We start from the raw sequence: 18,687 nt of genomic DNA on the forward strand, positions 1-18,687 counted from the left end.
TCACTAAACATCTTCATTTCCTGACGTGTTCTGTTCACTTTATAATTTTCCATGCATTATCTTTAAGTGCAAGTTTATGATCTGTAAAGCAGCCTGTAATGCATCTTCCTTTACATTATTCTTGGCCTATGCTCTCCTTGGGTTCTCTCATTTTCTCACTTTTCTATTACTTTAAAGAGATTACAGTTCAAAATTGACAATTTCTTCCCCTTTTTACCTTGTATTAATTCCTATTAATTCCTGGAGTTATTTATGACTAATTAGTACCTGTGACTGTGACCTTCGTATACTCTAGCGTTTGGTTTACATGACTTTCATACACTCTTCATATAGTGTTCGGTTCACACATTTGTAAATTCTTCTGCATCTGCAACTGTACTTGTTTGAACCAGAAATGTTAAATGATAGTGAAAGTAGGCTGATACATATAATCTGAGAATTCAGTCCCTAAATATTGTGTGTTCAAGAAAAGAAATACCATTGGTTTGTTGTTATTTTTGGATCCATTATTGATTTCTCTGCATATAAATTGGTTAGACACACAGGATGACAGTAGAAGCTTTGTTTTTGTGCCCATGGTAAGATTTCCAAGATAATAGATTAGTGCTGTTGCTTATTTTAGTGATTTTAAAAATTGTATGTTGCAAGTGAATACAGTGTTAATATAACTATTTGGGGCAGGGTTACCTACATGTGACAGAGTTAAATGAAGGTGGTCCAATCTTTGTGACCTTTCCCCTTCTGGATTGAAGTTAAGATCAAGTAGCTAAACATTAGAAGTCTCTCTTTCTGCCCTCAGCTTTATTCCTGTGCATGCAAACTGTGGGCTTAAATCAATTGTAGGCTTAAAGCTAAACAAGAAATTATTAGTTATTAGGGACAGAAATCCTGCTGACAGCAGTTTCAAATAAAGGAAATGTGCAAGTTATGCTCTCAGTTTAAAACTGTAGTTGGAAGCTGGCCACTTAATAGTGTGGTGCAAACAGTACTGTTTGATTTCCTGTACCCATGGAGCTTATCAGAATTGTTGGTTTTTACAAGGTGTTGCAAAATTAAAGATAGAACTAAGTGGATATTTGGAAGAGTGAGTCAGCTAGGCTTAAGCAAACAGTTTTGTTACACAGCATGGCTGTGAAAGGTAAGAAGAGATTTTTGTTGCACCAAATGTTACATACAGTGCAAAGGTTACAAGCCTTACCAAGTATGGACCAGTATGTGGATCTCAAGCAGCATTAAGAGAGGTTCTCCTGATGGGTTTTGTCCTGTAATCAGCCCATCATTCTTTTGACACAGACTAATCCAAATTTTGAAATACAGGAGGAAAAGGATGGCAAAACCAACTTGCCCTAAGATTGAATTTCCTGTTGCCCATGAAAGCATGGGAGTCATGGGGACCTTCTGTCATGACCCACCTCTGGGTTATTCTCTAGCACTTTGGTCCCTCTGAACCCCAGAGTAAATGGGGTTGATTATGCAGATCTTGACAAAAATCTGAGCAAGTATTTTATACAACTGGGAGGGGCTTTCCCTAGGTTATGGACATAATTTGTGTAGGTGAATCCATTGTGGTGATATCTGTTGCTTCACCTTTCTGGATTGCAAGTGGTTTTTATTTATCTGTACATTCTGTGGTGATTAAAATAGATGAAAATAGTGAAGATGAAGGAATACTCTCATTACAGATTTTAATTATCACTATTTTAAATTTGAAGAAAAGGTAATTGAGCAATTCAAACAAAAAAAATTTCAAAAGGAAATTCTGCTACTAAAGCCTTTGTCGCGTCTAAGAGCTTATACTGTTCATGATATTAAATGTAGCAAGCCAGTAGAGCTTAGATAGAACTAAAAATAATTGCTTATAAGAATTCCACGTGATTGGTTTTTGGATCTGTTTATTTATAGGGTTTTTGTGTGATGATACATGGAGAAGAACAGCTAAACCAGTATCAATTCCTGTTTGTCACATAAATGACAGTTTCAGCATACTTAACTAGAAATAGTAACATCAATAATGTGCCTCCATAAAAAAAACATACTGATTCTCTTCTCAGTGGTTTTGTTTTCAGGGTTTATGAGAAATGGAGAAATACTGCCAAAGTCCTGGCATAGGCAGGGATACTTACTTTTGACCACTAAGCTGGCACATTGTTCCCAGTTATTCACATATACTAAAAAAAGATATTTTTTCCTCTTAGGAAAAAGAGACTATTCAGTTTTTCATTTATTCATTTTGCATTTTGTTGTAACTAAAATTCCTGTGTATTTCTAATTAATACCATCTGCTTTTCCACATTTCAGGGATACCACTGTCCAAAGCCTTACCCTACAACCTTCTGTGAAGGATGGTCTTATTATATATGAAGATTCACCACTGGTCAGTAGTAGCATTTGGATTTTATAATTGGAAATGGTTTTGATTTATAATGTTGGTGATTTGATTTTTCATGGCACAGCGAGTGAGCATAGTAACAAACATTTTATTAATTTTTATTTGGTCTCATTTGTCACATTTGCACATTTTATTTGGTCACATTATTCACATTTGCCAAATGTGAATAAGATGATAATCTCGGGAGTCCCCACACACAAAATGAGTATGGAAAATAATTTAGTATTAACTTGACACATTCTATCTGGTAGAGTGGTATTTGCTTCCTTCTCCTTTGTAGCATCTCACACCTACATGCTAAGTTGGGCTCCAAACAGCTGTTGCAGCCATTCTTCAGTTCTTTCTGTAGATTGTCAGCTACATGCTGACAGTCTAGATGCAAACTGGCTTTGCACTTCTCTGTCTGTACTCCAAGTTGTTCATAGTCAGGCTCCTCGCTCCCCTCCCTAGCACACCCCTTTCCATCCCTATCCAGGAGAAATGGAGACACCCAACTTTCTTGTCTCACCTGTCTCCTCTTCCTTCTGTTGTGGTTTGGTCACAGCTTATCCCTGTTTTGAGTCCCTTTCTCGTCTCAGTGCCACTGAGGTGTCACTGCTGCTCACTAAGAAATCAGTAATGCAGCTCCTTGTAGGATTTTGGCTGGTAGTGATGTTGTGATTCCTTTCTCTTCTAGGTAAAAGCAGTGAAGTTTGGACATATTTTGGTAATTGATGAGGCGGACAAAGCACCAACAAATGTTACCTGTATCTTAAAAACTTTAGTGGAAAGTGGGGAAATGGTTTTGTCAGATGGAAGACGAATTGTTGCCAGTAAGTAGAGTGGAAGAGTTTTCATTGTTTACAGTAAAATGTAACATGTTGCTGGTTTTCAGCAATTACATTGCTCAGTAGCAACACAAAACAGTCCAAATGGATAAATTGTTTGTTGCTAAAAAGTTAACAATTAAAGAATTTAGTGGTTTTCTTCATTATTTTTTGCAATAGCCTCAAGGATTTACTCAAATTAGCATTCTTGTGGATTTTGCTGAAGAATTAAAAAAAAAAAAAACCTGAACCCAACAAAGTGTAACTTGACCTGTCTGCTTCTCATTCACCATAAGAAATAAAGATCTAGTTGAGAAAATTATGTTCTGGGTTATGCCCATCTAGACAGTTGGGGAATCATTTGATCAGGTCTAGAATGGAAAAATGAGTATACCTAGGGTCAAATTGTAAATGGTTTTATCTAATTAAGTATCGCATATGCTTACTTGATTATATGCTTACTTTATTATTTAAACATATCCTGCAGGATGAGAGTGTCTGTAATTTGATGGAATTTAATTCATCTGTGTTTCAGGAAATAAATAGTTTTTCATTATTTTTCAAATGAACGCCATATTTGGTGGTCTCTCTTGATGGTACTAGACACCATACTTTATGCAATTAGTTTCATTTTAACAATATTGGGAAAAATGTTTGAGTGTAACAATCATTCAACACTCAAGTGGCACACCTGAATTTTACTTGTCTTTATGACCCCTAGGTGGGCTTATTCTAAAATATTTTGCTAGCCAGTCCTAGTTATTACTGTATTTTTTTCGAGGCAGGTAAAGGATTCCCAAACACCATGTACCACTGGAACAAAGCTGAAAGGGAACAAGATTCTGAATGGAGCCAGTCTGAGTAGTTTTGGAAAACCAGAGTCTTCACGTGTTAAATAATGCATCTTTGTCTTACAATTTTTTGTAGTAACCAGGAGGAATTTCAGTCCTGTCTTCCCAGATCAAATAATGTCAGACCTACATAAAATCACATTTTATTCACCATTGGCTTCACCATTTTAGTGAAATTAAATATAAAGGGGGCAGGTAGTCTGCCCCCCAAAAACAGTGGGTGCATTTTTGTGTTTTTTCAATTAAACACTTTGGATTTTTGTGAAACAAACTGTGAAACTTTAAAATGAAACCTAGAAAACTCAGTGGAATGACATGTAAAAACCTATTGACCCTTTTTTTTTTCTAACTGTTCTTCTAATTCTAAGAAGAATATAATTTAATTAGTGGAATTTTTATTCTAATTCTAAGAATTCTTCACCTAATCTATTTATGTTGATCCATGCAGTATTGCAGAGCTTAATACAAGCTTTGTATTAATACAGGGAAGTAATAAATTTTATTTCTTTTCCAGATCATGCTCATGTAGAGGGGAGAGAAAATGTAATAGCTATTCATCCTGATTTTAGAATGATAGTTCTGGCGAACAGGCCTGGATTTCCTTTCCTGGGTAATGACTTTTTTGGCACATTAGGTAAGTGATTCATATTAATTTATGATCTTTAATAGGCTTGACTAATAGAAAATCTGTCTTTATTAATTAGATTTCATGAGGAGAAGGGGCCCTTATGCATATTGATACTTTGTTTCATGTAAGACACTATCATGTAAATTTACATATCTTAATAAAAGTGCCCAAACTTGCCTTGAAGGGAAAAACTGTATGTAATGATCTCTGTTAAAATTATTTTGTTTTATGGGATCTGGATGGCCATTGCAGACAGAAGGTTATGGGAAATCTTTGTTAATGAGTGTATAGAGTATACAGATACAGCAGACAAATCAACTGTAAGCTTGACATCTGACATCTCTCTCAACTGCTCACTATTTTTTTTCCCCATATCAAGCAAGCCACAGCTCAGGTGCTGTCCTGTTTGGTACAAGAGATGGTAGCTTGATGGATGGTTCTTTTCTTTCCTTTCAGCAGTAAAGGCTACTGTTATTTTTTGCTGCTAGCACTGTGCTACCTGCTTCATAATCCTCATTTGATTCTCCATACATATAGCCATGTAAGATAGCCTTAGTAAAATACATATATTTGACAAGATACTGAATTCATCTCAGTGTTAGGTAAGGCTGTCCAAATATCACATCAACAATTTTCATATCAACAGAAGCCTTATTTTGGAGAGCTCCTGGTAGGGCCCAGAAATTCTGTGTGTCAACAAAGATTCCCCAGAGCTTCATCTCACAGCAAAAGCAAGAAAATACGTTGCATAAGGCAAAGTGGTGAAGCATCCGTTGGCCCTTACAGACCAGTGTTAATCTAAGTGGGCCTTTGGTTTTGTTGTTACTTGATGGCTGTGAACTGAATACCCTCCAGACTCCACTGACGGTATTATCTATGTTAGCTTGGGCATTTTTGGTGCAGGAACCTAATTTATGTTAACTTTGGCTGTAATGCTTATTCTGCAAGAAATTACATACTCAAAAAAGCAGGTGCAACCCAATTCCATATTACCTTGTAGTTCTTTGGTTTTCAGGTGAGTCCACTGAATGGACATTCTATCTGAAACTCATTGGCTCTGAATTTCAGCAAGTTATGTTGCCCCAAGAGAATTTATTAGTGTATTTCTTTTTCATAGCCTAATTTCCTTCCTTACATGGACCCTTTAAACAAAACCGATCATCCCAGTGTTTACTGCTTTTGATCCACATGGCAGAGGTGTGGTTGAGATTTTGGGCTTCTTTACTGTTACTGTTTTTCCAGCTTAGGGTCTCTTCTGCTTTTAATTCAAGTTCTTTTTCTGCCAATCTGATCATGCTCCTTTAAAGCTCTGTACAACTGTTCAGAGAATTTTTATGAATAAACTTGATGTATAGGTTATATAATTGGGATCAATATAATGCCAGTGTATGGAAAGAGTATCTTGCCAAATTTCTCACCATACTTCAAGACAGGCAGGGAGAAAAGATAAGATAAATTCAGTATTTCCTCTAGACCTCTTAACTGGGTTTGCTTTAGTGCCTTCCTGCATTTCAAGATTTCCCTGCATTCTATGGTGTTTTGAAGGGGTTCACAAATAGGTTTCATTCAACCAGTTATGTTTTCTTAAAGTCTTTTTCCTCTTATTTTTTCCTGCATTCATTCAACTTGTGTTTCTTCCTGAAGGTAATGTCTCTCTCATGACATCAGCTTCATTAAAATGACAGGAGAAACCTCTGTGTTTCCAGAAACTTCAATGTTCTTCATAGCTTGTACTTCACATTTTTAACAGTTTTATCAGCTTGGTACTCAGCATTCTTTTGAGTCATATCTTTTCTATTAAAGGTGCAATATTAAATGAAAAGGGGCTGTTGTTATTCTACTTCTATATAAATGACTTATCTTTGTGCTTTTTTTTTTTTTGTAGGGGACATCTTTAGTTGCCATGCTGTTGATAATCCCAAGCCGCAGTCAGAACTGGCAATGCTTAAACAATATGGTCCCGATGTTCCAGAGGCAATTCTGCAGAAACTGGTAGCTGCTTTTGGAGAGCTCAGGAGCTTAGCTGACCAAGGAATTATTAACTACCCCTATTCAACCAGAGAAGTTGTGAACATTGTAAAACATTTACAGGTACAGTACATCAGATTTAATTGAAAACTTGAGTTCATCAATACCGATTTTTTAATACTTGAAGGTTTTAGAAAAAAGATGCCATTATTGTTCATGTGTTTTTATTTAATTCTTATGAAACATTTTACGTTTTGAAATAAGCATAATATTCAAATGTTCAGATAGTCAGAGGGTAAGGATCACAGATGTACATGGGCAGATATTTTTTCTGCATATTTTTTTGACTGTGTGAGAAAAAAAAATGCATACTGTGAATACATTGTGCAATGTTCATACTGGCCCTCATTATAAAATTCCTTATTCAACGTATATTATTTCCAGGATAGTGCAACTGTTCATTTTATTCTGCTATATGTTTTGTGGATTTAATCCTTTCCTGTGAAACAACAATTCCTGCTGCATAACAAAAACACATCCATAGTGGTTTTTTTCTAAGGAAAATAGATGGATAATTCACCAACGGAATATGTAGGATTCACAATTACTTCCTACATACATTTAACTGTAAAATTGTGCATTCTGATTTAATGATGGTCTGGCTTTTAAATATTACAGTAAAGTCTGACTTCTGTCTTTATAAATGGAAGGGTTTTTTGCCTGAAGTGTTTGAAATATAAAGTATCTTAATACTCTTTGAAAAAGCAGTGCTTTTATTTTGTTCTGTTTATAATCCTAAAGTTGGTAATTTGTTATAGACCATTTCTTATTGAATCCTAGATTAAAAAAAAAAAAGCGGAAATTAATGTAAGTAATACAATTAAAATATAATTTCTTATGAATTTTGACCTACTGCTCCTATGTTTTATACTGTGTAGGATAGCAGGGTTGCATGATAGTTTGTGTTTGTGGTCATGAATGTATTCACACATGTTCAGCCATATACATGGACATTTCGGTCCTGCAGGTTGGAATTACTACTTCTAAAAATTTTCATATAGATTTATGGGGAGGATAGATTTTTGTGCTCTATGGTCTCTAGAGTGCAAGAAGATCTCAAGACAAACTGGTACTACTATGATATGAATAACACAAAGAAAAATAATGCTCTGTAACTTTGTACTAAGGGTAAAGAAGGTTCAGACCTAAAGGCTGAGGAATCCTGATGAACACATAAGCAAAGCAGTCTATTAGGATCCATTACCATCTGATAGGTATTTGTTTACCAAGCTGATAGAACATATAAATGGTGATCTCTGAACACACAGTAACATTCAAAATGAGAGTGGAAAAATTATAGACTTGAGGAATATTTGCTGTGCTGCTGAGAAGCTAATTTTTTAGGGTGTTTGTTAAATGAATTCCTTTTTGTCTTCATACCTTTCTGCTTTTCCTACCTTCCTTTCAAGTTTCTTTCCTTCATCATCTATCTCCAAGTAACCTGAAGTTGTACTGAGTTCTCTTGGTAACCAGTGCAGAAACATAAGACTTAATTCTTGTTTTATCTGAGTGTCAACAGCATCTAATTGAAGATTGAAAGAGCTGCATTGCTAATTGTCTTAAGGGCTCTTACTGACTGCTTCTGTCTCCTCATTTAAGCAGATTAGTGTGGTCACTTCAACCTGGACATTGGGTGCAGTTCAGTGGAGAAGCTTCTCATCTGCTAAGCTTTCATCTCTTTCAAAGTGTAAATATCCAAATACATCTCCAACATGCATCTTTGACTTGTTTGGTAACATTTATTTTCAAGATCCCAGTCTCCTAGCAAGAATGCAACATTTTGTTTACTGCAACTTGTTTTTCAATCTGAATAATAAAAAAACTGGGAGTAGCCAAATGTAAACAATGAATATAAACATAGTGGTTATTCCAAAGTAAGAAACTTTTAGGTCTTCAGGTAGAGAAGAAAGAGGAAGGAGGGAAATGAGACAATAAAATTTCTGGTCCTTAGGAAGGAAGGAGGGAAGTTAGTCATGTTGTTAAACAATTTCCCTTACAGCAGTTCCACAGCCCTGCTCTCTTTGTACTATTGTGTTGATTTCTTTTACATAATTTTGGAATTTTTTGCTTGTGTAAAAAAAGGTTGGATGTTTTGGAGGAAAAAATTGCTTTTGACTACTGCTGTCTGAGAGCACATCTGAGCATCAGGACTAGTCAGTTAAAACATACCTATTGCTATGGTGTCAGAATATTGTTAGGCTAATCTCTGATTTATTGTGATCTTCAGCACTTAGGATACACATAGAGAGTGCAGTTACAAGATTATACTCCCTTAAAGATTATGCAAGTAGGGGAAAAGTAGTAATTTAGTTGTAGCTTAGACACTGCTCAGAGCCAGGTTGTCTCTATACTAGTTTTTCCCTAGGGAAAGGCTCTTTTGGTGATGCTTGAGACACCAAACTATTTTGAAGACCCTAAAGTGCAGGCATAGGAAGTGTTGTCTAATGCAGGTACCTAACTTGATTGCTGCGACTTTTCCTCCTCACATACTCTATTGGGAATTTTGGTCTGACAGCTCTAGTTGGCAGATGACCTGGATACAGCCTTTTTGTCTTGCTCGCCTCCAGTTTTCAGGCTGTCAATGTCAAAAGTCTTTACGTTAATAGTAGCTTATGGGTAAGCTCAGAAGTTCTGCCCTTACTATGTTGGGTTACCATAAGGTGCCTGTAATCAGGGTATGCTATAACTACTCTGCAATCTAATATGCTGTTTTCATGAGGCCTTAGTAGATGTTAATCAGAAAAGCCACGTTAGTCTTGATAAAATGGCAATAGCTTTTTTACTGACTCTGTTTTAGTTTTGGAAGGCTTAGTTTTTTTCTTATAGGTCATCTTTCTTGTTTATATCTGAGATCGCTTCCTAATAGTGGGCACTAGTTATAGCAGTTTTTTTGAGCAGTAAGTGCCTAAGAAACCTTCTGCACCTGAAGTCTGTTTATCATCAGGTTTGAAAGCCTATTCAGTAAGTTTTTGTGGTAAGATAGGGCACTTTTTGGGGTTCGTTGGTTGGGTTTTTTGGGTTGTTTTTTTTTGTTTGGTTGGTTGGTTGGTTTTTGGGGGGGTTTTTTTGTTGTTTTTTTATGTCCAGCCTAATCTCAAAAGGAAACTAGGCTTATCAAATAACCTTCTCTATAGGCTTATCCATAATCTCCTCAGTTTCCTGCCTAATAACCTTTTACCCTTTTAGCCAGTCACAATGGATCTCAGTTATCAATTTTCAAAGATAATTAGGTTTCTGCTGGTTTAATCAAAATCAGTGGTTATGTGACAGAGAGGAAATGATTGAAATTGCAGGGGGTGAATTCAGCTGTTTGATTTGGCAGTAGATAATGCCCACTAAAGACACGAGTACTGGTTAGTCCATTAGTATGTCTGTCACTCAGGATGAGCCATAGACATGGTGCTTCTGGCCCTGCTGCAGGACAACTAAGGAGGCACAGAGAGAGCTGGCAATATTCAGTAAAAGGGCATCAGGGGTGGGTGCAGGGGGAGACAAAGAGTGCAGGGGAGTGAGCAGGTAGGCAGAGATCTACCAGAGTGTGCAGGGTGGATCTTTGAGATGGTGCTGGCAGGATGGAAAATAGTCAGATATCTGGAGACATCAAGATACATAGGGAAGTATGTGTTACTGAGAACACCAGGTAGAAGTCTAAAACAAAAAGTCTGGATTCGTTAAAGACTAAATACCAGACAATTTATCACTTTCTTTTCAGGGTAGTGGCAGAAGTACAGAACATCTCAATGTGTGTAGCATCATTGAATTAAGATTCTCAATTTCTACTAAAAAATTACAATTTTGCTCATAGATTTTACACAAACTGTAGCAATACGTATCCTTGTGGAATGTTAGATCCGTGAAAATACAGCTTTTTCACCAAGTCAAGTTCTCTATCAAACAAAGCATACAATATATAAATAAAAATACAAAATTGTTGAAGGCAAAAAACTGTATTACTTAACTGTTTTAAGGAATAGCCAAGAATCTAAGTTGTGAAAATAACCTAAGGTACACACACAGAAGTGTTACTTGTACGGGGAAGAATCAGTGGATGACAACCAGACCGACTGATAACAGATCAATACTCTCTCTAGTAATCTCATTTTAAAAATCAATAGAAACCAAATGATTTTTTTTTTTAATTTAAACCCCAAACATTCAACTTCTTCGGGTTTTCTTGTCTTTTTCTTTTTTTCCCTTTAAGTGAACTGTCATTTCCTTTCTTCAGTAAGCAGCTGTCCAAGCAATTATTAAAGAGGGATTGGATTTATTCTGGTTGAAACAGGAGAGTTGTGATTTTTTTTAATTACTGAAGTAGAGGACCTTTGTACAAGTGGCGTGTGTTCCCAGAAGCCATCTGTTGTACCTCAGGAATTTTTTATGAAGTCCTGCTGACATGAGAGACATGGAACTATTGAGGCAATTCAGTGCAGAAAAGTGTATTGGTGTTAGAAGTTATGCAATGATTCAGTGAACTGTGGACATACTTGGAGACTTCTAAGGAAAACTGGATATTATTTGAAGCACTTGACCAAGGTTTCTGCAGTACGAAGTGCAGGTGAAAGCTCAGCTCATGAGTGAGTTAGATAGCTTGGTGCCAGTGTGTTGGTTGTGCTTTACACTGAGAAAAACAGAGAAAACTCAGTATTCATCATATCAATGTGGTTTTGGAATGATGCCTGCTTTTGACTCCAAGGTGCAATTAAAAATATAGAAGTTAGCACTTTCACTACTAAACATTGTCACAAAGTTTTCAATTTACCTTACATGTGAAATATTTATACAGTGTTTAGTTAGAATAGCTGATGGGAGAATGGGTTTAGTACCTGTTTCATTCAGTAAGAACTGGACATTGTAACGAGGATGGCACAGGCTGTAGAACACTTTTATATTATCCCACAATAACTTGTATTGTGTTAAGCTGTAATGATGCAGAACTTCTAATAGGTCTCTCGTAGACAGGTTTTAAAAGCAGAACACAGCTTAACATGCTTTTATAGCAACACTAGTACTAAAATATTCTGTACCATCTACACCACAGATAAAAAAAGGTTTGTACGAGCTTAATTTAGCAGTGGTATTCTCGTCTATCACAGTGACTAGCTAATTTTAGTATTGCTTGTGTCACATGTATTTTATTATGGATATCAGATATTTATAATATTGGTAAAATAGTGAACTCCTAATGCTGATATTTGATTAGGAGTACAGGTCAAAAAAATTTCTGAAGGTCTTCTGTTTTCTTCCATTTTAATTTTTTATCAGGATTCAGATATCTGTATTTTTAATACATTTATAAACTTCTCAGACACTTAAGTCTGTTTTTCAAGTTCTCTGTACCAGCCTAACCCACTAACGGGGAAAAAAACAGTTAAGACTAGAACTTCCTTAAATACCTCTTCACAAGTTTATGTTCATCGCTGGAAATGTGCCATACTGAGATGGAGGCATCTAGGTCCTTGAAAGATCTAGTATTTGAATGAAAGGCCTGTTGACAAAGAGTGAGACATTTTTAAATAGAAAGATTCTCACCCCCATCTCTTGCCAAAAAAGGGATAAAGTAAATCGGTTAGGCAGTAAAGTTCTAGGATATACAGCAAATTGATAATTTTTTTTTTTTAAATTCTTTTTATTTGCTTTGCTCCATTTGCATCTGTGGTGGACTAACCCTGGCTGCATGCCAGGTGCCCACCAAGTCTGTTCTGTCACTCCCCTCCTCAGCTTGGAAGAGAAAATAGAATGAAATATCTGTAGATCAAGATGGGGCAGGGAGAGATCACTCACCAATTACTGTCCCAGGCAAAACAGACTTCACTTGAGGGAATTAGTTTAATATATAGCAAATCAAATCAGAGTAGGAAGATGAGAAATAAACACAGATCTTAAAACACCTTCCCCCTATTCCTCCCCTGTTCCCAAGTTCAACTTCACTCCTGCCTTTCTCTACCTCCTCCCCTTCAGCAGCACAAGAGAGTGGGGAAAGGGGGCTGTGATCAGTTCTTCACACATTGTCTCTGCCACCACTTTGTCCTCAGAGGGAGGACTCCTCTCTCTCTTCCTCTGCTCCAGCGTGGGGTCCCTCCCATAGGAGACAGTCCTGCATGAGCTTCTCTATTGTGAGTCCTTCCCACTGGCTGCAGTTTGCAGGAACTACTCCAGCCTGGGCCCCTTCCACAGGGTCACAAATTCTGGCAGCAAACCTGCTCCAGTGTGGGCTCCTCTCCCCATAGGGCCACAAGTCCTGCCAGGAGCCTGCTCCAGTGTGGGCTTCCCACAGCCAGAGATCACAGCCTCCTTTTGGCATATACCTACTCCAGCTTGAGGTCCTCCACCTCAGTTGCTTTCTTAATCAGTGGCATCAGTTTCTCTGAGTGTTTTTGTGATACTAAAAATTCTTCATTTCTCTTACTTTGACTTAGAGAATCCTAGAATAGTTTTGGCTGGAAGGCATCTAAAAGATATTCTAGTTCTAACCCTGCTGCTGTGGGAAGGGACACCTTCCTGTAGACTAGGTTGCTCAAGTCCCATCCAACCTGTACTTGAGCATGTCAGGAACAGGGCATTCACAACTTGTCTGGGCAACCTATGCCAGTGACTCACCACCCTGGTAGCAATTAATTTCTTCCTAATACCTGATCTAAATCTGCCCTTTTTCTATTTAAAGCCATTCACGCTTGTCCTGTCACTATATGCCCTTCCAGTCCCTCTCCATCTCTCTTAAAACCCCTTTTAGGTACTGGAAGATGTTATACGGTCTCCTTAGAGTTTTTTCTCCAGAGTAACTCTCTCAGCCTGTCTTCACAGTTGGGGTGCTTCAGCACTCATGGACTCAATCCAGCAGGTCCATGTCTTTCTTATGTTGGGAACCCCAGAGCTGGATGCAGCACTGCAGGTGAGGTCTCACCAGTTCAGAGTAGAGGGGCAGAATCCGCTCCCTTGCCCTGTGCTCCTTTCAGTGCAGCCTAGGATATGTTTGGTTTTCTGGGCTGCAAGTGCACATTGCCAGGTCATGTCCAACTTCCCACCTTCCAGCACTCCCAAGTCCTTGTCAGGGCTGCTCTTGATCTGTTCATCCCACAGCCTATGCTGATACCAGTGGTTACCCCAGCCCAGGTGCAGGACCATGCACATGGCCTTGCTGAACCTCATGAAATTCCTGTGGCCCCACTTCTCCACCTCCAGACAGGTCCCTCCAGACAGCATTCTGTCCCACAAGCATATTAGCTGTATCAGTCAGCTTGGTATTATCTGCACATTTTCTGAAAGTGCACGCAACCCCACTGTGTCATTGATGAGAGGATAATAAACATTCCTGGTCCCAGTACAGACCCCCAAGGTCTGTACTGACCATTTGTCACACATCTCCATCAGGACCTTGAGCCATTGACCACTACCCTCTGGATGCAACCATCCACCCATTTAATTCCCCATCCAGAATAACCAGTCCAGCACAGTAACAAAACTTTAATTTCTGTTAAAGACACTAATGAAAGTCTGATATATTTGGGTTTTTTAAATAGACATAGCACATTGCAACTAGTATTTTTCCATAAGAAAAAAAAAAGTTTGTGAATCTTAAGTGAATTTCCGTGTCTACTCAAATCCATCACGACCTAAAATAGTTTTTGTTAACCAAGAGTGTATTATCTACTTCTCTGTATTCAACATTATTCAACATAAGAGTCAGAATTCTTAAATTAATTATATGGGTGAATTATATGAATGTGTGTTTTTGTGTCAGATCTTCATGGTTTACAGAAAGAAAATTTTAAAAACACAGGCTAGTATTAATTCTTCAATGATTACAACATCTTGTTATGTAATTCTTTAAACCATTAATGGTGTTTGATGTTTAATAATTGTCACATGCTTTTTTTGTTTAAAATCAAGTTTAGTGTCAGTAATTTCATTCTGACTTGAAATTGTCTTGGAAATGAAAAGTAAAGATTACTTCAGCACTTGTCTGTCAATCAAAGTTACTGTTACAATTGTTCATTTTAGAAGTACATTATGATACACTGTAACTTCATAGTCACTAAAAGAAATTTGGTGGTCTGTTTCATTACAGAAATTTCCATCTGAAGGACTCGCAAGTGTTGTTCGAAATGTATTTGACTTTGACTCCTACAACAATGAAATGCGTGAAATTTTATACAACACTTTGCACAAATATGGGATACCTATTGGAGCAAAACCGACCAATGTACAGCTGGCCAAGGAGTAAGGATAACATAAGATATATATTACGAAGACATGTTTCTCATGATCACTTTTTATAGTGTGTTATCTTGCTGCTAATTGATTTAAAAACAGCCTGGAATTCTTGGAAATCAATCCTCCACTGGTTCAAATCTTCCAAATAAGTTATAACAATATAAATTGCTTCATGATCGAGTATTTGCTTATTATTACTATTTAATCTATAATGTCCATGTACATATTAATAGCTTGTAAGGTAAACAGGTATATCTTAATAAAGGGAAATACTTGTTTCTTCTCCTGTGTTTTTAATTGAAATGTAATACACTTCTGTCCTGTTACTTATTACCTAAGTCTGCAGGGAAAAAAAAAAAGTTGTCTTCAGTGGTAGTTGGGTTTTGTCATTGATGCTCCCAGAGGTCTCTACAAAAATATACATCTCTACAAAACATCTCTACAAAAATGTACATCACTGTTATTCTTTAATTATATTACTAGTTGACATTTTACACCATATACTTCTTTTGCAGAGGTTAGGATCAAAACAGTTACATTGTGCAGTAATGCCCTCCCGTCTTCAAGCCACCCCCTCACTCTCTGAAGGGGCCTTACCAGAAAACTGGAGATACTTTTTACAACGGCCTTTATTGACAGGACAAGGGGGAATGGCTTCAAACTGAAAGAGGGTATGTTTAGATCAGAAATTAGGAAGAAATTCTTTACTGTGGCAGTGGTAAGACACTGGGACAGGTTGCTCTGGGAAGTTGTGGATGCCCCCTCCCTGCAAGTTTTCAAGGCCACATTGGACAGGGCTTTGAGCAACCTGGTTTAGTGGAAGGTGTCCCTTCCCATGGCAGGGGTTTGGAACCAGATGATCTTTAAGGTCCCTTACAACCCAAACTATTCTGTGATTCTGTGAAACAAATGTAATACATTCTTCCAAAATTCACAGAAAACAGTCTTAAATAGATCATATTAAAAAGCAATTAGGAAACTTGGTCTGTCTTGAGCTCTAATACGTCATTTATTTATGAAGAAACAAATATTTCCTTTTCATGGAGAAAGCTTTATGGATATGTGAAAAATTGAGTTGCCACATGACATACATACTTTAAATTTGTGAAGGAGGGACTGATTTTTATGGCATGATGTATTGATAATGATTCTGGTGTGAATGAGTGAGCATTGGGACAAGTTGCCCAGAGAGGTCTCTTACTGGAGATATTCAAGAACCTTTGGATGCAACCCTGTGCCACGTGCTCTAGGATGACCCTGCTTGAGCAGGGAGGTTGGAACAGCTGACCGCTGTGGTCCTTTCCCACCTTACACGGTCTGTGGTGTTAGGTGTCCATGTGTAGGTTTCTCCTGCTGCAGCACCACTGTTATCATATCTAACACCCTACATGTAATAATTAAAAAAGATTGGCAGAGTAGTGCCTGTGGTGTACCTTTTAATCTTCATGAGAGGACTATTACATGCCTAAGGAACCAGTATTTGAGCAATGACAAAGCCTGTCAAATTGACAGAACTCACTTGAAACTCTTGCCATGATTTCTTTGCTAAACATCACTTGGTAATTTCTGTTTTAAAGAATTATGATGTTTGTCATAGTTTTTTAGAAATTTGCTTTTTGTATAATTTTAGAAGTATTAGATGTGGGAGAGGACTCTTTAGTAATGAGACAATCAGAGGTTTAGGAAGCATAAGAGAAAGATTGCTGTAATTGGTGACTGCTCAGTCTAGAAGTGAGAAGATAAAAGCAAAATGTAATTATATTGAATTAAAGATAATCACCTGATCATTTTGAATGCATCACTGAGGTTTTCTAGGACAGGTTACACCAAGGATGACAGACTTACAAGATCCCCACAGGATGCTTGTCAAAAACTTCACTAAACAGGCAGGTGTGAGCACTTAATTTGTACACTGAAGGCCCAGGGGAGGAGAAATTACAGGAGCAGTTCACACACAGCTGATAAATGCAAGTTTTTCTTAGATCTCACTGTGCTTGGCTGAGCACCTGGCTTTGATGATCTAGCTGTCTTGGTCTCAATCCCTCACTTGCATCCACTACAGTTGGCATTTCAGGTTCTTAGCCCTCCATTTTAAGACGACCTTGGTTTTAAGCATGAGATTCCCTCCTATGGAGCTTGTAAGCCACACATAGATCACTTTGAATTACAGCCATATATTTCAGGTTGAGGCACAGTTGATTCTGTCTTGAGGTTAAAGAACATTGAGATAATCTCTCCAAATCTGTTCCAGTCCATATTGCAAGCTCCTGTGATGGGCAGACACATTGAGGTAATTTGGTATATGTTGTTTGTACTGCTGCAGAAACGGTACTGGAGTACTGACCTCTCTATTATTTTCCACGAATCTGAGAATAGGATAATGGTGTTAATCTAGTCTGGCCCATTTCCTTCAGAAAACATTCAGGTTATTCTAAAGACTTACCTCGTTTGTTTTGTGATTCATGCCTGAAGACCTTCAGAGATGAAGTTCTCTAATGTCCCAAGGCAAGTCAGTCTTGTTTCTAAACAGCCTCAGCACTAGAAAGTCACCTCTCAATCTTCCCTCATTTTAAGGCCTCTGGTTTTATTTTTCTTTTATGCTCCTTGTCTTCACTTGATGTGTTCCATCATCAAGTATTAGGTGTGAAACTGATCAAGTTTGTTTTTGCTGGAGCCAAGTACAGTAGTATGAGAGTACAGAATAGAAATGTATTGATATTTTAAAAGAATACAAATGTATTGACATTTTAAAAGCCCACTATGTTTGCTTTTCATGCAATATTTAACTCATCTCTGGTTTTCTAAACATAATCTCCACATCCTTTTTGCAAAACCCTCCATAGCTCTTACCCCATCTTCACTTTATGTGATCAACTTTCTTCGCACTTACATTTTTCTTACTGTATTGAATTTTTTCAGATTGGTTTTATGACACGTCAAGATCACTTTCTGTTTTAAGCTTGTTTTCCTACCTGCTTCTAGGCTCTCACAAGCTGGCAATCTGAAGGTGTGATTTCTGTGTTGTTCCAACAAAACAGCATATCTCCACAGATGACTTCTGTGCCCCAGTCTTTTTTTGGTAGACTTTAAAGACTTACTGGCTATCATAATAAATTGCTCAGCAGTTCTTTAGAGTAACATAAAAACTGGGATAATAGTCCAAACCAACTCTGCCTATGTTAGTCATACAACAGCAAAATTGTTGTCTAGGAATATAAATCCTGTGCAATTAAATTTTGTGATACAGAAACATTTCCAGGAGATTCTGGGATACAAAAATAGTTGTAGTGAAATGCTGACTCCTTTATACAGGTGGTCTCTGGCAGGTCTTGGATCAAACAATTTGTGAATTCTTATTTTAATAAGCTTTGGAGAAGTCTGTCCCCTATTACTGAATCAAAAAGATAGCTTGTATAAATCAGAATTATTTAAATTGTTGCTGCAGCATAAATGCTGTAAATATAGGAAAAAACCCCATGAGACACACAAGCAACACACGAAAATCAGGGTCTCAATAGAAGAATTATTTAGGTATGTATCCAGCTGAAATTGCTGAAATCCAGGGCAAATTGAACAGGTGCTTGCAGTGACCCTTACAGGAATTTTAGATTAGACTCTGGAATTAATATACCTAGTCTTGGAAGGGAAGATTAGATTGTGTGTAGTGACCGTTTACAGAATGATTCTTGCGGTAGTTGTTTTTTCAAGAGAGAAATTAATTTGTTGATACTGACTTATTTATTAGCAAAATTAGCATCATATATTAGACCTGTA

General features: G+C 37.3%; 1 protein-coding gene across 2 annotated transcripts in view; it reads left to right on the forward strand.

Moving 5' to 3' along the window:
- VWA8 (von Willebrand factor A domain containing 8) overlaps positions 1–18,687 on the forward strand; it is a 183,203-nt gene that overhangs the window by 93,899 nt on the left and 70,617 nt on the right. For both annotated transcript variants that reach the window (XM_066176231.1, XM_066176232.1), the window contains exons 22-26: positions 2,299–2,374; positions 3,066–3,201; positions 4,561–4,680; positions 6,560–6,765; positions 14,768–14,919. In XM_066176231.1, the coding sequence (XP_066032328.1) occupies positions 2,299–2,374; positions 3,066–3,201; positions 4,561–4,680; positions 6,560–6,765; positions 14,768–14,919 (690 nt within the window). The remainder of the gene's footprint in view (positions 1–2,298; positions 2,375–3,065; positions 3,202–4,560; positions 4,681–6,559; positions 6,766–14,767; positions 14,920–18,687) is intronic.

The sequence above is a fragment of the Chamaea fasciata genome, unplaced genomic scaffold, assembly GCF_029207755.1.
Source record: "Chamaea fasciata isolate MVZ Bird 193981 ecotype frontalis unplaced genomic scaffold, bChaFas1.0.hap1 SCAF_2, whole genome shotgun sequence".
NCBI classification, from domain to species: Eukaryota; Metazoa; Chordata; class Aves; order Passeriformes; family Sylviidae; genus Chamaea; species Chamaea fasciata.